At 44.1% G+C, this 23,525-nt stretch overlaps 3 protein-coding genes across 3 annotated transcripts; 1 reads left to right on the forward strand and 2 right to left on the reverse strand.

Annotated features, from left to right (window-relative positions):
- Nucleotides 1-40: 40 nt before the first annotated feature.
- On the reverse strand, nucleotides 41-1,849 carry LOC127308210 ((+)-neomenthol dehydrogenase). Its single transcript, XM_051338964.2, has 5 exons — nucleotides 1,483-1,849; nucleotides 1,162-1,405; nucleotides 1,004-1,069; nucleotides 718-912; nucleotides 41-623 (listed from the first exon to the last, which is right to left on the reverse strand). Exons 1-5 carry the CDS (start codon nucleotides 1,518-1,520, stop codon nucleotides 225-227), a joined length of 942 nt encoding a protein of 313 aa, XP_051194924.1. The 5' UTR covers nucleotides 1,521-1,849; the 3' UTR covers nucleotides 41-224.
- A 2,356-nt stretch (nucleotides 1,850-4,205) lies between these two features.
- LOC127308219 (probable glucuronosyltransferase Os03g0107900) lies at nucleotides 4,206-6,865 on the reverse strand. Its single transcript, XM_051338991.2, has 3 exons — nucleotides 6,167-6,865; nucleotides 5,528-5,772; nucleotides 4,206-5,083 (listed from the first exon to the last, which is right to left on the reverse strand). Exons 1-3 carry the CDS (start codon nucleotides 6,695-6,697, stop codon nucleotides 4,624-4,626), a joined length of 1,236 nt encoding a protein of 411 aa, XP_051194951.1. The 5' UTR covers nucleotides 6,698-6,865; the 3' UTR covers nucleotides 4,206-4,623.
- Nucleotides 6,866-7,095: 230 nt separating this feature from the next.
- LOC127308225 (pistil-specific extensin-like protein) lies at nucleotides 7,096-8,071 on the forward strand. Its single transcript, XM_051339001.2, has 2 exons — nucleotides 7,096-7,404; nucleotides 7,499-8,071. The coding sequence occupies exons 1-2, from the start codon at nucleotides 7,233-7,235 to the stop codon at nucleotides 7,828-7,830; spliced, it is 504 nt and encodes a 167-aa protein (XP_051194961.1). The 5' UTR covers nucleotides 7,096-7,232; the 3' UTR covers nucleotides 7,831-8,071.
- The last annotated feature ends 15,454 nt before the right edge of the window (nucleotides 8,072-23,525 follow it).

A 23,525-nucleotide genomic window follows, 5' to 3' on the forward strand; every position in this document is an offset into this window, starting at 1 on the left:
CAATTTTGTTCCTAGCAGCGGGACACGGACGCCAAACTGATTGAATTGGAACAATGGAAAGAAATTTGTCTTGAAATTTCAAAACAGCACTGTGACCACTGTCCACAGGCCACACCACTAGTCATGTAGTCATGTAATTAACTAATATTGCAAGCAAGACAATTTGGTTGGAACAAAACCCCTAGCCGCTGGATCGTCAGTGCTGAACCGGCCAGTATAAATCATCACACGAACGACGCCTGCAGCTGGCCCTCAGCAAAGTAGGCGCCGGTGGGTCCGCCGTTTGGTAGCAGTGCCACCCCCACCACGCCGTGCGCGCCCTCCTCCGGCGAGAGGAGCCCTGAGTTCATGGAAAAGTCGGTCCTGACGTAGCCCGGGTGCACGCAGTTGACACGCAGCGCCGGATGCCTCTTCGCGAGCATCCTCGTGTAGGCGTTCACCGCGGCCTTGGCTACCTTGTACGCCGAGAATCCCGCCGTTCGCCCCCCGCCACGCATCTCTGCCGCGCTGCTGTGGTCGAAGCCTCCCAAGAAGGCGTCAAGCAGCTCGTCCAGCCTCTTCTCGGTCAGGCTGTCAACGTCGTCAAGCTGCCACCTCAGCTCCACCTCATCGGCGCCAAAATGCTGCAACCACCCACACGCAGAGAGATTCGTCATGTATATACATATATGCATGGGAGTTCTTTGGCGGGCGTGATTTGCAGTGACGTTTACCTACCCTCAGCAGCCCAAAGCTGGAGGAGACGTTGACGATCCTTCCGTCGGAAGAGGAGAGGAGCAGGGGGAGGAGAGCTTCGGTAACGTGCTTCGTGCCGTAGTAGTTGGTCTGCACACCCTGTTTCGCAGCCTCGTGTGTCTCCCGGGTATTCTTCTTCATCCATTCCAGCCTCTGATGTACATCCATGCCGTTGAACTGAACGTAGTAATACAATTCTTGCATGGATTAAATTTGTTGCAGTCTGTTTGTGCACGGATTAATTTGTTAACTGACCAGCTCAGCTCACCTTCTCCACGCCTGATATCATTGCATCATCTAGTTGCTCATTTCCACCAGTGGCTGCATTGTTCACCTGTGGCATACCGCGTACATATGAATCAGTTGCTGTTCATGTTTTGTTTATCAATCAACCAAAGGGACGGACACAGGAAGTATGAAACTTGCCAGGATGTCGAGCTTCCTGAAACGGCTCTCCAGGAAAGCAGCCAGACGATCGATGCTGGAAGCATCCGTCACCTCCAGCTGGTGGAAGACGACGTCGGAGAGCCCCAGCGCCTTGAGCTTCTCGACGGCCGCTATGCCCCTGTCCTCGTCCCTGGCCGTCAGCACGACGGAGACGCCGTGGTTGGCCAGCTGCCGGCACACCTCTAGCCCGATGCCTTTGTTACCTCCGGTGACCACGGCAACCCTGGAAAATTGCATTACTTGTAGAACTACTACTATAATGTCGAATTAATTCAGCTAGCGCAGGGGATATGGGGCTACCTTTTGTTAGGGGAACGGGAGATGATGGCCCCTTCCATAGGAGCTGATTTTGACTGCTCGGAGATGGGCTATCGACAGGTTTAAGTAGAACAAAGCTTCAGACTTTTCAACCAACCTGATAGTATTCGTGTGCGGTGACGTTTTCATCTTTACATGTGCAAGAAGCTCCCTGTAGTTTCTTCGTTTGGTTAATGATGACTACCCCTAACCGCATATGTTTTTACTTTTTCTCATGATTTTGACTTCCTGTGAAATGTTTGGGCGACACGTTTCGTTCATGTTCACATTCGTCACGGTTGTCATTGTCCAATTGCAATTTGCGATGGTGAAACTGGTTTGTCCTGGCAACGTGGTCGTTCTGGACTTGTCGATTTCAATATGCAGGTCCCGTTGTTTTCTGCATTTGATTACTCCCTGCTGTTGACTCCTCCACATTGCGGAAGGAGATTCTAAGAGACCCTGCTCCTCCAAAGAGATATGTAATTCGTACTTCAACACAGTAGTAACACTGGCCCAACGACTGCAAATTTGTAATGGGATGGGAAAGTGACTTGTTTTCTTCAGTTCTTGTTTGATTTCTAACCTGAACACATGCCTTCGTCGTGTCAATGTTCGACTAGCTCAATGATCATGAAGTTTGCTCAAAGTAAAGTCTATTCCCTGACCAAAATTAACTAGTACCAGAAGGATTGCTGTAACTATATACGGAAGCATGGGGGTGCTTCCCGACCCGATCTGTTTACATTAGGTTATCTCAAGGCGCGCTGTGATTAATACACTACAAGAATGTCTCATCTTCTTTGTTTTGCAAAAAAAAAAGTTACGTCTTCTTTTCATGCCCCTTCGAAATTCATGTAGCCAGAAGTTCGGGAAATGCTACCTGATGACTTTGGCTTGTTGGACCCAACGATGCACTTAGTTTTGTTGCTTCACTGCGTCTCATGCCCCAAAGATAAAGACATCGATCACCTATTGCTCTTATGTCCTTGAGCCAAAGAAGTTTGAAACTTCTTCCACCGGGACCTCGACACCCGTGGCCCAGCCAGCTTCGCTGATATGTGGCTCTCGCATGGCCATGCCTACGAGGAAGTTACGATCAACACTGCCATCGCTTGGGCCATTTGGAAAAGGTGGAATGCTCTCGCTTTTAATGGAATTGTAGAGGATCTTACCCTAGTCTTCCGCCATTGTATTAAGGATATTAGGCTTTGGGCCTATGCCTATCGTTGTACTACTCCCTCCTCTACCTCTGTTCTTAATTATTGGTGTAATAATTATGACCCCCTGAACTCTCTCTTGCTTCCATTGCCTCCGCCCTCAAAGATTGTTGTAATGTTCCCTTGATTCACTGCTTTTGGAGTGGTTTATGTAATTGTTCTGGCTGGCGCAAATGTTGGGCTCTCTTGACTATTAGGAACAAATTAGCTATGGAAGACAACATCATTGGCAAACCAGTTGTCTGTCATTTTCAAAATGCTATGATCATGCAGAACTGGATGGAGAATCTTAGGGCAGCTATAATGTATGCCAAATAGGGGTTCCAAATATTGAATTTGGCTTTTAGCATTGGTTCCCTCAATTGTGGAGGGCATTGCCATAGCCAAAAATTATGAGACATCTAATTTTTTTTGTCTATCTAATGTCTCTCTTTGTTGTGGGCCATGAAAAGCTAAGGAGAGGTAACATAGATTTTTTAAAAATCTACACACGGCGAGACACTTAGCCATTTAACACCAAAATCATTTTTTTATTATGTGGCATATTTAGCTTTTGGCAACACCGTGAATGCTCTTAGCCAAACCAAAGGACACGGAGTTCCTTGACGTGGCGCTGGCAGCCGATGGTCGTTTTCACGCACAACTTAAGACATTTGACACCTCGTATTTGGGATTTTCATTTGGTCAATGGAAAACCTTGCTACCTTCATGTTGTTCGCGTGTCTTTTATGTTTGTTTCGAACTTCGTAAGGCTTGCTGCGGTTTGTGGCTCTATGATATAAAGCTAGGACAATGGCCTTCATTTTTTCTTAAATAAGTTTAATATTAATTTTAAGGGTGTGGCTAAGAGTAACTTAGTTTTTAGTTAGATGATGTCATTAAATCTAAGTTGCAACCCATATTGCAACTCATGACTAGCATAAACTCAAACAAAATCTTACGGTGTGGAGCACCTTTTTCTTAGTTGCAACTCCACTTAAAACTAAAAATCTCAGTTGCAATCTAGCTTACAACTCAAAGATGCACGAATCACCATGCAACCGGTATATGAGTTGGCTTAGCGCTAGCTGAGAACTAGCAAATATGTAATTTTAACATGTAACTGTAAATCTAGTCCGTGGATTTTATACCAAGTGAGATGGTCAGATGTTCATCCGAAGACTTAAAAATGTAAAAGAGGTGCAAGAAAACTCAAGGCATATTATGAAAAAGATAGTTAAATGTAATTTCTTCTCCTTTTTTCCGGGCAGGACACATACTGGTATATCTATATTTTTATACCAAATTTCGCAAAGATACTAATTGTACAATTGTTTCAGAAAAATACCAAAACTTTTTGAGAGCAGAAAAATGCATTTCAATTTTGCCGGGCGAATGGATGTGTGTGGAGATAACTTGGTGACCTTCAGATTGTTACATCTATCCTCTTTCACTTGTCATTTTAGGCATCGGCAATGTTTTCAATACTCAGATTTGACTATTCTGATTACATTAGTTCTTCAATCATAGTGAGAAAACTACTTCAATTAATTCCACTGTTGATTGATATTTGATACACTTCTCTTCTAGTTACTCTATTGTCACTGTCATGAATACACATCATGATCCTTAGAACAAAATGGTGTATTTTCTCCTGTGCAGAACTAGGCTGCTTTGCCATCCAGGCTGCCCTTTTGCGGCATAAAGCTTATGCTGCTTCCAGTTAAGATATTAGCTGATTAGCATCTGACAAAAGGACTTCTGAACTCTAAAATGGCTTGCTCATGGTGATGCAGTCTAAACTCAAAAATGGCATGCTCATGGTGATGCGCTGCATCTGAAGCATCTGACAAGAGGATTTCTGGCTTATCCACTGAACTTTGGCACTGCAGAATGCTCAAAATGCATGCATTGCGATGGTATCAACGTCTGAACCTCGGTTATATCACCTCTTACTCCCTTGCTGTCGGGACCGGTCGAGCTTCGCCTCAAGCTCCTTCAAAACCTGCCAGGTGGCATCTCCCTTGTCCATGGGGCGGTTGAAAACCAGCGCCCTCCGTTTCACGGGGTCCCACAAGTTCCTCTGCATCGTCGTCAGGTTGGTCGCCGCAACGTGGTCGAGCACCGCCTCGAGGCTGGAAACGTCCCTCTCAGCCACCTGTAGTGAGATGTCTGGCCACCGGAGGACATCGGGAAAGGGAAGGCGTATGTTATCGGCGATGATAACAGGAATGCAGCCCAGGAGGACCGACTCCACAAGCCGGGGGCTCCATGGCGCCCACCCAAGGGGGCAGAGGCAGAACACTGATCGTGCCATCTCGGACCGGTATCCGTTGTACTGTTTCCGCTTCAGATAGAACTTGTGGTTGCGGCCATACAGCTGCAGTAGTTCAGTCCTCACCTTCCTGATGCAAGTGCAAAGTAAACAGTAAATTTCAATGAGTAATGAAGCCAAACTGATATTTAGACATGCTTAATCGCATATGCTACTATAGTAGAGATTATGTACGCTATAGGCTGTCCAAAGCTGACTGAATAACGTTGCACTATGCGTTTCATTTTGGTTATAAAGTTCATCTACAAGATTTGCTCTAACCAACTAATATGCAGAGCTTATTTTTTACATGCATCGGTGCAATCCACGAACTTCTGGGTCCTGAATATTTGACTGATGGACTGTGCAAGATCAAGTGAAATAGTCCATTAACATGCAACCTATTTTGTGCATGCATTGATGCAATTTACGAACTTCTGGGACTTGATCCGTTGGATTGCAAGATTGGCAAAGCAGCCAATATTCTTCTCCATGAAATTTTGTAACTCAATGCTCTTGCCAATTGGATGCTTACCTGCTGTAGAAGTGGCCAGTGATGTTCTTAGGATGGACCTCCATCTTGCCTCGGAAGAAGGCAAAGATGTTCCGGTGAGCCTTTTCTGGCTCCGGCAGCTCCTGAGCCACCTCAGGCGGCACGTGTGGCGGGATCACCACATGATCCACCTCCTGGCACGGGTGCCTGCCCTGCACACCAAATGTCTGCAGCAGGATCGACCTCTTCAAGAACTCTGGGATGCCAGACGCAATGGCCACATCCTCCTGATTGATCAATCCATTGTGCAAAGCAAACAAGAGAGTATTGTCAGTAAGTCCATGGTTACATAGGAAGGACATGAACACCTCAGTATAATCTGAACTAGTGAATTGGTGTCACATCATTGCAGCACCAACTAGGTTCTACTCCTATATCCCAAATTTATCTGTGCTGCATTGTCATTGAAGGAACAAGTTAGACTGTTTTTTATGTAACGGACTTAATCACATACTCGCACCAATTAGTTCGAGACTGGTGTTTATGCAACGAACTGAATCACATACTAGTTCGGTCAATAAAACAAGGAACCAACCAAATTGTCTTACTCTTTGAACAACTACTTGAAGAAACAACTACTAGTAAGAATTAGAGCTTGGACAGAGTAGCTGTAGCTCTCACCATGGGATGGAAGCAGGCGCCGAAGTCGTGCGACGCGACGAAGACGTGGTCGGCGCCGGCGGAGCGGTTCCAGTACGGCATGTCGGCGCGGACGAGGTCGACGGCGTCGGCGAGCATCCCGCGCGCGTGCGCCAGCGACGGGAGCCCCGTGGGCGTGGAGAAGTTGCAGGACACGTAGACGGGCACGAGGAACAGGTCGGCCTCCTCGGCGCGCAGGCCCGACCGCCGCTGCCGCTGCAGCAGCGCCTCGTGCACGGCCACCTCGGCCGCGAAGAGGTGGCGCGCGCACCGCGCGTCGGCGTCCACCCAGGCCCGGTTGAAGCGCCGCGGGAGGTCGTAGGCGTAGATCCGGACGCCGGGGCGGGGCTCGGAGCTGGAGCGGCGGAGGGAGGGGAGCGCCGGGAGGAAGAGGTAGGCGGAGAGGGCGGCCCAGAGCAGCCAGCTCCACCTGTAGCGCTTCCTGAGCTTGTCGAGCATGCTGAAACGGCGCGGCTTGTGAGCTCTCGCTGCCTTCTGCTTCGGGTCTCTCATGGCGGTGGAGAGGGTTGATCGAGCATCGGAGCCAAATGCTTAGGCTGCGAACACTGCTTCTGATGCTTCTGCATTTCCGAGTAGAATCGGTCGGTCGCCGGCGCGCGCGACAGCCATTGCTGGTGGAGAAGCAGGTGCTTGGCGGTGCTTTGACTCTTGGAATCGTTCTCGGCTGAGAGCCTTGCGAACGGTGAGAGGAAAGTGAAAGTGAGACTGTGATGCCACTGACATGTGGGTCCACCAGCGGCCGGACCGCATGGCCCACATGTCTGCGTGTCATCAGCACGTGCGGCCTCCACGTCAGACTGGTTGGGCCGACGCTGTCGTGGCTGCAACGAGAGGCCGGCAATCCTGCCGTACCGACACCGGGAAATGGCGCGCACGTCGTCGTCGGCCAAACGAGTCGGGCTCACGTCGAGCACCCTGGAGCTCCACGATAAAGCCGCCGCGAGCTTCAAACACAGCTCGATAACATTTGACCGGCGCATCCATTCCAGCAAGCCGAGCTCTACCTAGCCAACCAGAATCGTCGGCGATGGCGTGGAGGACGGCGTCGATGCTGCTGCTGGTGGCGCTCGCGGTGGCGACGCGCGCCGACGCCGGTGGGAACTACGGCGCGTCCAAGTTCACGATAACTGGCACCGTGCTGTGCCAGGACTGCACCAAGAACTGGAACGCCTACGCCTACAACGCCAAGCCCGTCGCCGGTACGTTTCCCTCAACGCTCCCCTCACTGATACCGATCCTCGCCGGCGGCGAGCTCACGAAATGATCGACGGATACACTGTGAATCACTTGCAGGCAGCACGGTGGCGGTGACGTGCCTGGACAAGCACACGGGGCGGACGGTGTTCTACGGCAAGGACGCGACGGACGAGAAGGGGGTGTTCAACGTGGAGGTGCCGTACCAGGTGAACAGCTGCCAGCTCGACCCGTCCGAGTGCCTCGTCCGCCTCGTCGCGTCCGGGGACGAGGGGTGCGCCGTGCTCACCAACTTCAACGGCGGCAGGAGCGGCGAGAAGCCGTCGCGCCCCTACCGGAGCTGCCCCGGCGAGGTCGCCTACCGGGCCGGGCCCTACTACTCCACCCTGCCGCAGTGCGACGTCGACGACGACGACAAGAGCTGCTCCTGATCGATCACTGGATGGAGGAGGCCACCGGCGGTCGATTTCTGGCTGATCTTAGTCTCGGCGCGGCCGGCCATATGTTGCTGGAACGATTGATTCTGGCGTTTCGGTTTACGTTTTTCGGTTTTGGGAAGGTTCCGTCTAGCATATACTACTTGTGTGTGTTTGTTTTGCTTCTAAAAATTGTCCAAGGTGCACGGTCTTTGTAAGATGCTCCGATTTGTCCAAGGTCGTTCTGTTTAATGTCTGTCGTACGTAACTGTTTTTGAAAAAGAAAGGTGTCCGGTTAATTAGCGCAAAATCGAGCAAAAACCATACAATAAAGGCTAAGCTCAGATGAACACTAACACTACAAGACCAAACCCACACAACACATGAAGGAAGAACTCAAGAGAAAAAAAACCTCAACAACCTTAACCTCAAAGAACAGAACCATCCATTAAATAGTTGCGGGCATGTTTCTTGTGATGCCACTTTTCTTACTTTTGCTTTCACCTTCTTAATTTTGCCTGTCGCAACCATTTCTAGAAGCAAGCAATCTCTTTGCTAGATTCAAGTCACAGAGCTCTCTTGCAAAGAGAGCCTCGGAGGTAGTCAACCGTCCACATTCCTCTTTAACCTTGTCACCACGGTCAACGAAGGCACGTGGCTAGCTAGGATCTACTGGTGGTGGTGTGGAAGACACTGCCGGGATCCTAAGCAAGTTCACCTGCATATGCAACATCGAGAGAGGAGGAGAGGGGTCAAGACACAGCTCTTGTAGCTCGAGCATGATCCTCATCATCGGAGACGGGTCATCCCATCGATGTCCTCACATTCAACGACAGCCGATACATTGAACGGCGGTGATGGGAAGGACATGGTACGAAGGGACAAAGAACCAAAGATACATCTTCCCTGACCACAAACCACTCTTATGTGGTATTGTCAACAATGGCTTCATTGAGAGCCTTTGACGCCATCTTAGCAACCGCACATCAACCACATACGATTGATGCCTAGTGAACTCACATGAACACATACAAGTCCACACACTACACAGAACTAGTGGCACACGCCAAAAAAACTTGATTGTTGCTACCTCTTCACGCTGGGGAGTGGCACCTCCTTAATTATGGTCGACGACCAACTAAAGTAGCTCCGAGCGCAACAGGGCAAATTGGGTTGGCGAAGCACAGAGTCCAAATTGGCGGTGCCATTGGAATCCTTGCAGCACCCAGAAGGTGGGCTTGGCGGCACCGACACATGCATCGTCGAGTGTCCCACGACCTCAGACCAACTTCGGGTTAGCGAAGGAAGAAAAGGTTGGACAAACTGGGAGTAGCTGCGTAGGCAAGGATCATGAGAGACCGGATGTATCGTATAGTAATACTCAACGAATTAACCATGTATCCTATAGTTAGAGGGGTATACATCTGCTCTATTTGTGAGAACTACTATGGTCAATTTTATGACGGAAACCTAACATGTGTTCACTTGCTCCCTAAGTTTACACAGTGAAAAGTCACGCTTTCCAATATGGGGGGGGGGGGAGATGATGCAAGAAGAAAGAAGGCGAAGGGGGAAAGGAGAAAGAGGCTCATCACCAATAACTAAATAGGGTGATCTTCGGTCTTAAAGAGGTGGTGCGATTTGGGGTGCATGTGTATTGCCTTGTGAAGAGTGTGCACGAACGGTGGCAAGAGGGCAAGAGGGAATCAACATCATCGGAGCTACCTCGATGGGAAAATGTTCGTTGGCTTGGTGTGTTAGTTACTTCACATAATTGAAACCTCAATTACACCAATTATCAAGTCGGTACCACATGGATTGGTTCTCTAATGTGACCCGGCCTATTTAATGGTGATGGACCATACATGTTAGAGTTTAAATTTTTAGATATGAGATACATTGACCACCATGAGGGAAAGTTTCTCTTACTCCCAAGCACATCTTAAAATGTCATACAAAAGTTGATCTTAATTGAGCACATCAAGCTAGAGCATCGTCTAGCGCGCTTATAGGTTGTCAGTTTTACTATTGAAGATTTGGCGCCCCCTAGTTGGCTAGGCATAGTTCGAGAGAATTTGATATGTACAAGCCGCCTCAACGAAGTTTGTCGATGTTTGGGATCACCTCAAGATCGACCACGAGTGATTGAACAAGTTAAGGGAAATATAAGCTCGGGGAGAAGAAAGCGAAGATACATGATTTCAAGGCACACGTAATAGCCTCTTCAATGAAGACATAGAGTTCCTGCTAACAACTTGAACATCTGGATACATTTGGTGTCCTTGCATATAGCTTTTATTTCTTGCAATATTGTGACTGCACTAGTAGCTATTCTTCTTTAACTCCCATTGCTTCAGATTTTTTGCTCCGCATCACTCCTCTAGTCGATAAACCCCCATCTTTTAGGAAGCCAACATATGGTAACAAGTAAATGCAAATACCCTTATTGAGAATACCAAGTACTTTAGTTCTCACGGTCTTAGCTACTGCTAAGCGAGCTTCTTCCACCACACGACGCCTCGGTGGATTAAGGATCCCACATCTCGATCAATCTCATGATATTCTTGTTGTCTTGGCTAACACGACGAACATTGGGGATCATGTGGTGTTTTGTCGCTGCAAATTGCCAGCCATAGGTCTGAAGGTATGTATTCCTATACTTCATTCAATTGTGGCGTGACAGCGGCAATGGTAGTACCAAGTTTGATTCAGATAGTGGTTCTCAAGTTACTATACTTTAGAGCTCACCAAGTTTATCTCAAATAGTACGATAAGAAATCCACAGTTTGGTGGCCTAGTAAGGGGCGGTGGCGAAGCTAGGGGGACTAGCAGGGCCATGCCCCCCCATGGTCCAAGAGGAGAAAAATTAGAGGTAAGTGTTTTTTTACATATTTTTAGTGAAAGTTAGTCTTCTTGGTCCCCCTAAATGAAGATTAACATGTTTGCCCTCCTCTAACCTTTAATCCTGCCTCCGTCGCGCTGGTAAGGGGTATCTCTTTAGCCACAATATGTTTATCGATTTTCTATCACCTATCTATTAGGTTGGGTGACTGAAGTGACTCTTCGAAACCTATATGGATAATACAACTTGAGTTTTTTCACTACAAATTGAGTACTTGAGTTGGTTTGGCATTTGTTCTTTTTCCCGTATCATATAGGAAAAAGAAAGTGCATAAGATGGCAAATTTGAGGATTTTCGATGTAACTTCTAGGTTTATTAGAGATATTTACAGTATTATTGTTCATGTGTCCAATCTCTATGATTTGACTTATTTTGGTTACTTAATCAAATAATTTTTGACTATTTTGTTGCTAAATAAAATACATATTCCCTCAAAAAACAAGAAGGAATGGGACGAATACAACAACATCCCGCTTGACTGCTTGAGTTGCGGGTATTCCAGCTCGGCCTCCCACGCCACGCAGTCCATAGATTCGTTCGTCCCCCCATGCACCGGTGGCCGGCGATTGCTGCAATTCGCCTCGCCTTCGCTTGATCCCAAACCCTCCTCCTCCTCCCTCGCGACGCATCGCCAAATCCAAACGCGCACTCGACTCGATCGTATCCTAGTCCTAGTAGTAGTAGCCTTGTTGTACGGCCCTTCCCGTGGGCTCGCGACGCGTCGCATCGCATGGTACCAACAACGGGCAGCTCCCACTGACCCAGCCCCGCCAAGCCAAGTCACTCCCCTCGACACGAGACGAGGCGGCTCTCCGATCGCCGCCGCCGACGCTGCTGCGCGGGCGTTCCCTCCAATGTGGCGACGCGGGGCCCACTCCGACGCCGCCCACCACCTCCCCACCGCCGGCAAAGTACTATGTTTATCACTCTTGCATTAAAAGCAAAATGCTACTTTCATAACTATGAATATGACTATGTGGTGGGCAATGGAACCATGGTATGAGTATGGTGGAGGTTCCATTGCAAAGGGTTTGTATCCATCTAGGATTAACAACAAATATCGTCCAGTGATTCTTGTGTTGTAAGACTCGTGTTAACCATAAGATCTGGAGTGGAACGGAATAGTCAGTTGTATTTCTTCGTCTCGTACATCAACGGATGCGCTTACCGTAGCAGTTGTGTCTTGCGAGAGCAACTTGAGGGTGGGTATCCCATTCTAATTCCCCACGGTAATGCGGTCTATGATGGGTTGCAACGACCGACGAAGGTATCATGGTCGTGGAACCTGATAGTAGTCGAGGTCAGATGGTATCCTATGGATACGCTGACCGACGAGGACCCATGGTCGGAATTGCAACAAAGGGTGGGTATGCGGGGTCGCGAAGGAATGCAATGATTGACTAAGACCTTATACCGGGCCTCACACCACGAAAGTGTGGACGGGAAAGCTGTCTGGTTGGTACCAAGGTTAAGATCTCTTATGGGTAAAGCAACATACCTCTGTAAAGTGTAATGAATCATGACCTGACACTCCCTGTTTTGGGTTTTGGAACTGCGAACGCGGCCGGAAAGGAACTCCATGAAGTTCTATACACCCGGTGAAGGCTGATGAACATAGCTCTTCGGAATAAAAGCAACCTTTTGAAGAAATGCTTATGAAAACTTGCATTGGTATTAGACTTTCTGGTCGAATGTCTTAGCTAGTGCATTAAACACCTCTTTCCTATAATGAACTTGTTGAGTACGCTCGTACTCATACCTCTTATAATCCCCTGCTTAGATTGTCTGAATCACCTGGAGGAGGCCACTGAAGGACCAGATGGAGTAGATGGGATCTTCTATGAAGAACCAGACCTCTCTAGAGGAGTAGAGGGGGTTGACTACCTGATCGTATAAGGAACCGGGGAGGTTCCATAAGAAGACCACGCTTAAGCAACTAGAGTAGTAGTAGTATTAGTCGAGCAGCACGAACTCTATAGTATTTAGCTGCTCGAGTTGAATGGTGTTAAACCTTCTAAGACCTATATTGTATAAGTTAAGTAGGGTTCACCTAGAACCTAGGAGTGATCTGATACGTCCATTTTGCATCACTATTTTATATCATAATTTACTGTTATTCATTGATATATTTCATATTTAGAGATGATACTTATGTTATTTCATCTATTTTGCATGTTTCGTGATTATTGGAGAATCGCGCACCGGAGTCAGGATTCTGCTGGAAAAAGCACTGTCAGAATGCAATATTTGGGAAGATCAACAATTGACGGAAATTACACTGAAAATCCTATTTTTCCAGAAGACGAAGCTAGCCAAAAGGAGGAGCCGGGGAGGGCCGCCATGGCCCCCCCATAGGCCGGCGCGGGCCCAGGCCTGGCCGCGCCGCCCTGTGGGGAGGGGGGGCACAGCCCCCTCTGGCCTCCTCTCCTTCGCGTACTTCTTCGTCCTGAAAACCTAAGCTCCAGGGGGATAGTCGCGAAGAGTCACAGCCGCCTCTGCGGGGCGGAAAACACCAGAGAGAAAGAGCTCTCCGGCAGGCTGAAATCTGCCGGGGAAATTCCCTCCCGGAGGGGGAAATCGACGCCATCGTCACCGCCATCGAGCTGGACATCATTGGGATCATCATCACCATCATCTCCATCATCATCACCGCCATCTCCACCGCTGCACCTCGTCACCGCTGTAACAATTAGGGTTGAATCTTGATTGTTTGATAGGGGAAACTCTCCCGGTATTGATTTCTACTTGTTATTGATGCTATTGAGTGAAACCATTGAACCAAGGTTTATGTTCAGATTGTTATTCATCATCATATCACCTCTGATCATGTTCCATATGATGTCTCGTGAGTAGTTCATTTAGTTTTTGAGGACATGGGTGAAGTCTAAATGTTAGTAGTGAATTATGTTGGGTAATATTCAATGGTTTGATATTTAAGTTTTGGTGTTATTCTTCTAGTGGTGTCATGTGAACGTCGACTACATGATACTTCACCTTTATGGGCCTAGGGAAATACATATTGTATTCATTTGCTAATTGCGGGGTTGCCGGAGTGACAGAAACCTAAACCCCTGTTGGTATATCGATGCAGGAGGGATAGCAGTATCTCAGAGTTTAAGGCTGTGGTTAGATTTATCTTAATTAATTCCTTGTAGTTGCGGATGCTTGCAAGGGGTATAATCACAAGTAAGTATTAGTCCTAGGAAGGGCGGTGCATTAGCATAGGTTCACCCACACAACACTTATCAAAACAATGAAGATTAATCAGCTATATGAAGCGAAAGCACTAGACTAAATTCCCGTGTGTCCTCAAGAACGTTTGGTCATTATAAGTAAACAAACCGGCTTGTCCTTTGTGCTAAAAAGGATTGGGCCACTTGTTGCAATTATTTCTCTCGCATTTTACTTACTCGTACTTTATTCATCTGCTATATCAAAACCCCCTGAATACTTGTCTGTGAGCATTTACAGTGAATCCTTCATCGAAACTGCTTGTCAACACCTTCTGCTCCTCATTGGATTCGACACTCTTATTTATCGAAAATAATACGATACACCCCCTATACTTGTTGGTCATCAAGACTATTTTCTGGCGCCGTTGCCGGGGAGTGAAGCGCTATTGGTAAGTGGAATTGGTAAGGGAAACTTTTACTGTTCGTACTGATTTTATTTCTGCCTGCTGCTATAATTCATTATGGAGAGATCTTCTCTTGAATTTTTATTTGGAAAATCTACTACTACTGCAAAGGTAGTGGATGAGGCGCCAGGTGAGAAAGAGGTTCCATACAAAATACCTATGAAAATTATTGAACGTGTTGTGGATAACCGCTATGAAGGGGATGGAACTGTCCATCCTGGAGATCATTTACTGTTCTTACATGAATTATGCGGTTTATTCAAGTGTGCAGGTATTGCTATGGATGAAGTTAGGAAGAAACTATTCTCTATATCGTTGTCTGGTAAAGCGGCGCATTGGTATAAATTACTGAAGAATGGGGAATCTCTTGATTAGAATGATATTGTGCCTCTATTTTATTCTAAATTCTATCCTCCAAGTGAAATTCACAAAGACCGGAACCGCATATATAATTTATGGCCTCATGATGGAGAGAGTATTGCCCAAGCATGGGGGAGATTGAAGTCTTTAATGCTCAAATGCCCCATTCATGAGCTTCCTGGTAATATTATCATTGATAATTTCTATGCAAGACTTTCTTTTCAAGATAAGACCTTGCTGGATACTTCTTGTTCTGGATCATTTACACGCAATAAAGAAGAGTTTAAAAGGGACCTTCTTGATCGGATTCAGGAGAATACTGAAGGATGGGAGAACGACAAAGATAGAGAGTCGGGTATAAACTATGATTATAAATGCATTGAAACTTTTATGGATACTGATAAATTTCGTAATATGAGTGCTACTTATGGTCTTGATTCTCAAGTCGTTGCAAATCTTTATAAAGCTTTTGCCTCTCATTTTGAATTGCCTAGGAAGAATTTTGATAAGTATCATGAACCGTATAAAGATAAAATTGATTCATCTATAAATAAATGTGTAGTAATTGAAACTGTTGATCATATTCTTCCTGAAGCTTATATTGAAAAAACTCCTTTCCCTGCTAAAATGAAGGAGTATTCTGTTATAAATAGTGCGGTTAATAAAGGTGCAAAGAAACCTATAGAACTTGAAGAGCAAATAAAGGTTGAACCTGCTATTGCAATAGTTAAGGATCTTGTGACTGAAAATGTGGAAGATGGTCATATTATTTTCTGTGAAGATGCTTCTAATATTGTTTCGCATCCTAATAAGTCTAGGAAAACTAGTGTTCCTATGCTCTCTGTTAGAATTGGTGATCATTGTTATTATGGTTTATGCGATATTGGTGCAAGTATTAGTGCTATTCCTTATGAGCTTTACATGGAGATCATGCATGAAATTGGTTCTTGTGAACTTGAAGATATTGATGTGGTTATTCGGCTAGCTAATAGAGAAACTATCTCTCCTATTGGTATTGTTCGAGATGTGGAAGTTCTATGTGGTAAGATTAAATATCCTTCTGACTTTTTGGTACTTAGTTCTGCTGCTAGTAAGTATTGTCCTATCATTTTTGGTAGACCTTTTCTAAATACTTGTGGAGCTGTTATAGATTGCAAGAAAGAGAAAATTGTGACTAAATTTGCTGGTGAATCTTATGAGTTTAATTTCTCTAAATTTGCCAAAACTCCTTATAAAGCTGATTTGCCTAATAATGATTTTAGAGTTGAACAGTGTGTGTCTATTGCTCTTGCTCCTAGTAATCCTTTGCAGCAACATTTGGAGAATAGTGAGAGTGAAGTTTTTAGGGAAGAAAGAAATGAGCTTGATGAAATTTTCCTTCGTCAACCTATTCTCAAACATGATTTACCGGTTGAAGATCTAGGTACAACACCACCACCAAAGGAAGATCCTGTTTTTGATTTGAAACCATTGCCTGATAATCTTAAATATGCTCATATTGATGATAAGAAAATATATCATGTTATTATTAGTTCTAAGCTTTCAGAGTTTGAGGAAGAAAGGTTATTGGAAATACTGAAGAAACACCGAGGAGCTATTGGCTACACTCTTGATGACTTGAAGGGGATTTCTCCCTCTATTTGCCAACATGCCATTAATATGGAAGATGATGCAAGGCCTGTTGTTGAACATCAGCGTCGTCTAATTCCTAAGATGAAGGATGTGGTAAGAAATGAGGTATTAAAACTTCTTGAAGCTGGTATTATATATCCTATTGCTGATAGTAGATGGGTTAGTCATGTGCATTGTGTTCCTAAGAAAGGAGGAATGACTGTTGTGCCTAATGATAATGATGAGCTCATCCCTCAAAGAGTAGTTGTAGGATATAGAATGTGCATTGATTATCGAAAAGTTAATAAGGTTACTAAGAAAGATCATTACCCTTTACCTTTTATTGATCAAATGTTAGAAAGGCTGTCTAAAAATACTCATTTTTGCTTTCTTGATGGTTATTCTGGGTTTTCACAAATTGCTGTTAAAACTAAAGATCAAGAGAAAACCACTTTCACTTGTCCCTATGGAACTTATACTTATAGACGTATGCCTTTTGGTTTATGTAATGCTCCTGCTACTTTTCAAAGATGCATGTCTGCTATTTTTCATGGCTTTTGCGAGAATATTGTAGAGGTATTCATGGATGATTTTTCTGTCTATGGGAATTCTTTTGATAATTGCTTGCGAAACCTTGATAAAGTTTTGCAGAGGTGTGAAGAAACTAACATTGTTCTTAATTGGGAGAAATGCCACTTTATGGTTAATGAAGGAATTGTATTGGGACATAAAATTTCCGAGAGAGGTATTGAAGTTGATAGAGCTAAAGTCGAAGCAATTGAGAAGATGCCCTATCCCAGGGATGTTAAAGGTATTCGTAGTGTTCTTGGTCATGATGGGTTTTATAGGAGATTTATTAAAGATTTCTCCAAGATATCAAAACCTCTTACTAATCTTCTTCAAAAAGATGTACCTTTTGTTTTTGATGATGATTGTAAGGAAGCTTTTAAAACTTTAAAGAAAGCCTTAACAACTGCTCCTATAGTTGAACCTCCTGATTGGAACTTACCTTTTGAAATCATGTGTGATGCTAGTGATTTCTTTGTATAGTTTGTTCTTGAATGACGAGTAGATAAAAAATTGAATGTTATTCATTATGCTAGTAAAACTCTTGATGCTGCTCAAAGAAATTATGCTACAACTGAAAAGGAATTGTTAGTTGTAGTCTTTGCCTGTGACAAGTTTAGATCCTATATTGTTGATTCAAAAGTTACAATTCATACTGATCATGCTGCAATTAGATACCTAATGCAAAAGAAAGATGCTAAGCCAAGGCTTATTAGATGGGTGCTTTTGTTGCAAGAATTTGATTTGCATATTATAGATAGGAAAGGTGCTGATAATCCTGTTGCTGATAATTTGTCTAGATTGGAAAATATTGCTTATGATCCTGTTCCTGCTAATGATAGTTTTCCAAATGAACAATTGGCTGTAATAAAGGTGAGCTCGCGAGATAGTCCTTGGTATCCTTATTATGCTAACTTTATTGTTTCCAAGTACTTGCCTCCAACCTTTTCAGCTCAGCAAAGGAGGAAATTCTTTTATGACTTGAGGCATTATTTTTGGGATGACCCACACTTATATAAAGGAGTGGATGGTATTCTGCGAAGATGTGTTCCCGGATATGAACAGCAAGAGATATTGAGTAAATGTCATGGTAGTGCTTATGGAGGACATCACGCCGGAGATAGAACCGCGCAAAAGGTTCTACAATCAGGTTTTTATTGGCCAACTCTCTTCAAAGATGCAAGAAGGTTTATTTTATCTTGTGATGAATGTCAAAGGGTTGGTAATATCTCCAGACACAATGAAATGCCTATGAATTATACTCTTGTTATTGAGCCATTTGATTGTTGGGGATTTGACTTCATGGGACCTTTCCCATCTTCAGAAGGTAACACTCATATACTTGTTGCTGTTGATTATGTTACTAAATGGGTGGAAGCCATACCCACAAAAAGTGCTGATGGTGAGACCTCTTTAAGAATGCTCTTAGATATTATCTTTCCTAGATTTGGAGTTCCTAGATATCTTATGACTGATGGAGGTTCTCATTTTATTCATGGTGGTTTTAGAAAAACTCTTGCTAAATATGGTATTAATCATAGAATTGCTTCCGCTTATCATCCTCAAACTAGTGGGCAAGTAGAATTATCAAATAGAGAGATTAAATCTATCTTGCAAAGACTGTTAATAAATCTAGAAAGAATTGGGCTAGTAAATTGAAGGAAGCACTATGGGCTTATAGAACTGCTTATAAAAATCCCATGGGTATGTCACCGTATAAAATGGTTTATGGAAAGGCTTGTCATTTACCTTTAGAACTAGAGCACAAAGCTTATTGGGCTGTAAGAGAACTAAATAAAGATTCTAAACTTGCCGGTAAGAAGAGATTGCTACAATTGAGTTCTTTAGATGAATGGAGAAGCGAAGCTTATGAAAATGCTAAACTCTTTAAAGAGAAAGTTAAGAAATGGCATGTGATACGTCTCCGACGTATCGATAATTTCTTATGTTTCATGGCACATTATTGATGATATCTACATGTTTTATGCACACTTTATGTCATATTCGTGCATTTTCTGGAACTAACCTATTAACAAGATGCCGAAGGGCCAGTTGCTGTTTTCTGCTGTTTTTGGTTTCAGAAATCCTAGTAAGGAAATATTCTCGGAATCGGACGAAATCAACGCCCAGCATCTTAGAATCCCCGGAAGCATCCAGAACACCCGAGAGTCGCCAGAGGGAGGCCACAGGGGCCCCAGATGATAGGCCAGCGCGGCCCAGGCCCTGGCCGCGCCGCCTTATGGTGTCGTCGCCTCGTTGACCTTCTGACGCCGCCTCTTCGCCTATTTAAGCCCCCTCGACCTAAAACCTCGATACGGAAAAGCCACGGTGCGAGAAACCATCCAGAGCTGCCGCCATCGCGAAGCCAAGATCTGGGGGACAGGAGTCTCTGTTCCGGCACGCCGCCGGGACGGGGAAGTGCCCCCGGAAGGCTTCTCCATCGACACCGCTGCCATCTCCACCGCCATCTTCATCAACGCTGCTGTCTCCCATGAGGAGGGAGTAGTTCTCCATCGAGGCTCGGGGTTGTACCGGTAGCTATGTGGTTAATCTCTCTCCTATGTACTTCAATACAATGATCTCATGAGCTGCCTTACATGATTGAGATTCTTATGTGTTTTGTATCACAATATATCTACATGCTACTCTAGTGATGTTATTAAAGTAGTTTTATTCCTCCTGCACGGTGTAATGGTGACAGTGTGTGCATCCGTGTTAGTACTTGGCGTAGGCTATGATTGTGATCTCTTGTAGATTATGAAGTTAACTATTGCTATGATGGTATTGATGTGATCTATGCCTCCTTTAGTAGCGTGAAGGTGACAGTGTGCATGCTACGTTAGTACTTGGTTTAGTTGTGTTGATCTGTCGTGCACTCTAAGGTTATTTAAATATGAACATCGAATATTGTGGAGCTTGTTAACTCCGGCATTGAGGGTTCGTGTAATCCTACACAGTTAGTGGTGTTCATCATCCAACAAGAGGGTGTAGAGTATGCATTTATCTATTCTGTTATGTGATCAAAGTTGAGAGTGTCCACTAGTGAAAGTCTAATCCCTAGGCCTTGTTCCTAAATACTGCTATCGCTGCTTGTTTACTGTTTTACTGCGTTACTACTGCTTGTTTACTCTCCTGGGCAAAGCACTTTTCTGGTGCCGTTGCTACTACTTATTTATACCACCTGTATTTCACTATCTCTTCGCCGAACTAGTGCACCTATTAGGTGTGTTGGGGACACAAGAGACTTCTTGCTTTGTGGTTGCAGGGTTGCATGAGAGGGATATCTTTGACCTCTTCCTCCCTGAGATCAATAAACCTTGGGTGATCCACTTAAGGGAAACTTGCTGCTGTTCTACAAACCTCTGCTCTTGGAGGCCCAACACTGTCTGCAAGAATAGAAGCACCCGTAGACATCAAGCTATTTTCTGGCGCCGTTGCCGGGGAGGAAAGGTAAAAGGCACTCATACTTCGGTTCAGGTGATGCTCTGGCGCCATTGTGTTTGTGCTCGAAGCTATTTCCTTTAGATCCTGCAATTACATCTTTTTGTTTCTTGTTTACACTAGTTAGGCATAATGGAAAACAACAAAAATATGAGAGATCTTTATGAACTTTATCTTGAATTAGGACATGATGTGTTTGAAGAGAGAATTAAAAAACCCATGGAACTTTATATGCATGCTAATGGGAATGTTATTAATATGAATGCTTTGAACACTATTGTTTCTAATGCTATGGAAAATTCTAAGCTTGGGAAAGCTGGTTTTGATGAGCATGATCTTTTTAGTCCCCCGGGCAATGAGGAGGAAATTTACTTTGATGATACTTTGCCTCCCATATATGATGATTATAATGATAGTAGTCTTTTGTTACCGCCTGTTATGGAGGATAAATTTGATTATGAATACAATATGCCTCCTATATTTGATGATAGCTACTTTGTTGAATTTGCTCCCACTATTACTAATAAAATTGATTATGCTTATGTTGGGAGTAGTAATAATTTTATGCATGAGACTCATGATAAGAATGCTTTATGTGATAGTTATATTGTTGAGTTTGCTCATGATGCTACTGAAAGTTATTATGAGAGAGGAAAATATGGTTGTAGAAATTTTCATGTTACTAAAACACCTCTCTATGTGCTGAAATTTTTGAAGCTACACTTGTTTTATCTTCCTATGCTTGTCACTTTGCTCTTCATGAACTTGTTTACTTACAAGATTCCCTTCCATAGGAAGCATGTTAGACTTAAATGTGTTTTGAATTTTCCTCTTGATGCTCTCTTTTGCTTCAAATACTATTTCTTGCGAGTGCATCATTAAAACTGCTGAACCCATCTTAATGGCTAAAAAGAAAGAACTTCTTGGGAGATAACCCATGTGTTATTTTGCTACAGTACTTTGTTTTTATTTTGTGTCTTGGAAGTTGTTACTACTGTAGCAACCTCTCCTTATCTTAGTTTTGTGTTTTGTTGTGCCAAGTAAAGTCGTTGATAGCAAGGTTGATACTAGATTTGGATTACTGCGCAGAAACAGATTTCTTTGCTGTCATGAATCTGGGCAAAATTCTCTGTAGGCAACTCAGAAAATTATGCCAATTTACGTGAGTGATCCTCAGATATATACGCAACTTTCATTCAATTTGAGCATTTTCATTTGAGCAAGTATGGTGCCTCAATAAAATTCGTCTTTACGGACTATTCTGTTTTGACAGATTCTGCCTTTTATTTCGCATTGCTTCTTTTGCTATGTGTAATGTCCCAGGTTTAGAGACGATCGAGGGGTAGATTTTAGAAAGGGATGTGCATTGCATTGCAAATTCTGGGGAAATTTCGCGCTTTTAAATAAAAACTGCATCGAAGGGGAACAAGTTTCTCTCTCGACACCTTACAGGGTTAGGGTTTCGAGAGTGCGACAAACTTGTGCCTCACTTAACTAGATTAGGTTTTTGAGAAGAGAGGGGGAGAGATCATATCAAACTTAAGTTGTTTGGTTGAATTCAAAGTTAAGTTGTATGATTGAACTCAACTCAAAGTTGAATTTGAAATTCAAATTCAAACATAAAAACAAATAACTCATGAATTAATTATAAGGGAATTCATTAAGTAAATAATAAGGATACAAAGCATAAATAACACACATAATAATTAAAGCTCGTTAGAGAAAACCTTGAGCTTTATTGATCATCACACAATTTACATTGTCATTACAATATTCATAAAGAAAATAAATGAATAATACAACACATTACAAGAATTGCTTAAATAGAAAAGGAAAAAGAAAATTACAAGTAAGAAAAATATATCCTAAGCTACAAGTTAATCTTGAGCTTGAAGATCTTCATCTTGATCAATTTCATGATCTCTGCATATAAATCACACAAAAAGAACATTGTGCCAAGTGGCAATGCCAATTGGCAGGTTAGCAAAAATATTGAATCATGAGAGGATATGATCAAGACTGCCGAGCTGATCCACTCTCTCAGCCAAGTACAGGGCATCAGCAGACACACACACACACAGCCTGCTCACAGGGCTGTGTGCATGCAGCACACATACACAGTGAGTCACCCAAAGTGAAAGGTGGAGCTGTCGACCAGAGAAGCAAGGACCAACCATATAAAAACTTTTCCACAGCAAACCCTAGTTCATCCATCGACAGAATCTCCAGGGTAAGAACACAAGCACATCAAGAACAGGAAGAACAGCCACTGCTGTTCAACCTGCCTAACTCACCACAGCACTGAATCAAGCACCATAAGATTGCAAGGAGGAGCAGGGCAAGCATCATCACCACACTAAAGAAATCCTCTACACCAACACCCATTTTCTAGGAGCTGGAGTGAGGTATACACAAAAGAACCTGAGCAAACACATGCTTTGCTCATCAATAAGCATACACATGCATCACAGAATCAAAAAGGGTATGAAACCCTGTCTGTGTCATCATTTGGCTGCAAAGCCATTTGGTGCAAGCAAATATGGGTAAAGACCATTAGGCAATCATCCTATGGGAACAGCAGTTATGCAAATCAATGCATAACTGAAGAAATCCAGCAAAAGATGAAGTCACAGCTAGCCTAGCCCACACACTTAGCACCTACAGCTATTTATGCCATCAGACTATAGACAATTACTTGTCTATATACTTTGTCAACATCAAAAGGTCACTGGAAGTCCAATATTGGATCAAGCCAGTGAACAGCTATTCCATTCCAGCCAGCAATCACAAACCATGGCAAATCACAGAGAGGGGAGCAACCAGACATGACATCACAAGTGCTTTGCCAGTGGCCACCTCAACCACGAGCCAAGACAAGAACCTACACATCATTATCCATTTGGATTCAGTAGAGGGCTAGGGTACACAACTGAGTGTTGGCATCCATCTAGCCCTGTCACAGTTAATAGGATGATCACAACTGCAAAGCAGCTCACATCACTTATCTATTTCAGTACATTCAGGCAATACACATAAGTGAGCAACACAAATAATCAAAGCACCAGGGCCTTGCTGATGATCCAATGGATCATTGCAAGCAACATTCTTGCTTAAGTAAGCACCAAAGACACACCAGGACCAGCCTGTGTGATACACACACATCACAGGTTGAATAGAAGTGAAGCACTGAAC

Source organism: Lolium perenne, chromosome 1 (genome assembly GCF_019359855.2).
Source record: "Lolium perenne isolate Kyuss_39 chromosome 1, Kyuss_2.0, whole genome shotgun sequence".
NCBI lineage: Eukaryota > Viridiplantae > Streptophyta > Magnoliopsida > Poales > Poaceae > Lolium > Lolium perenne.

What these genes read in the sequence shown, in the direction of transcription:
- LOC127308210 (XM_051338964.2), bottom strand. Translation starts at nt 1,520, where the DNA reads ATGGAAGGGGCCATCATCTCCCGTTCCCCTAACAAAAG. An exon ending in TCCCGTTCCCCTAACAAAAG is followed by an intron (nt 1,406 to 1,482) that starts GTAGCCCCATAT and finishes GCAATTTTCCAG; the next exon opens with GGTTGCCGTGGTCACCGGAG. An exon ending in TCAGGAAGCTCGACATCCTG is followed by an intron (nt 1,070 to 1,161) that starts GCAAGTTTCATA and finishes GGTATGCCACAG; the next exon opens with GTGAACAATGCAGCCACTGG.
- LOC127308219 (XM_051338991.2), bottom strand. Translation starts at nt 6,697, where the DNA reads ATGAGAGACCCGAAGCAGAAGGCAGCGAGAGCTCACAAGCCGCGCCGT. An exon ending in GCGCCTGCTTCCATCCCATG is followed by an intron (nt 5,773 to 6,166) that starts GTGAGAGCTACA and finishes TTGATCAATCAG; the next exon opens with GAGGATGTGGCCATTGCGTC. An exon ending in ACTGGCCACTTCTACAGCAG is followed by an intron (nt 5,084 to 5,527) that starts GTAAGCATCCAA and finishes CACTTGCATCAG; the next exon opens with GAAGGTGAGGACTGAACTAC.
- LOC127308225 (XM_051339001.2), top strand. Translation starts at nt 7,233, where the DNA reads ATGGCGTGGAGGACGGCGTCGATGCTGCTGCTGGTGGCGCTCGCGGTG. An exon ending in CAACGCCAAGCCCGTCGCCG is followed by an intron (nt 7,405 to 7,498) that starts GTACGTTTCCCT and finishes AATCACTTGCAG; the next exon opens with GCAGCACGGTGGCGGTGACG.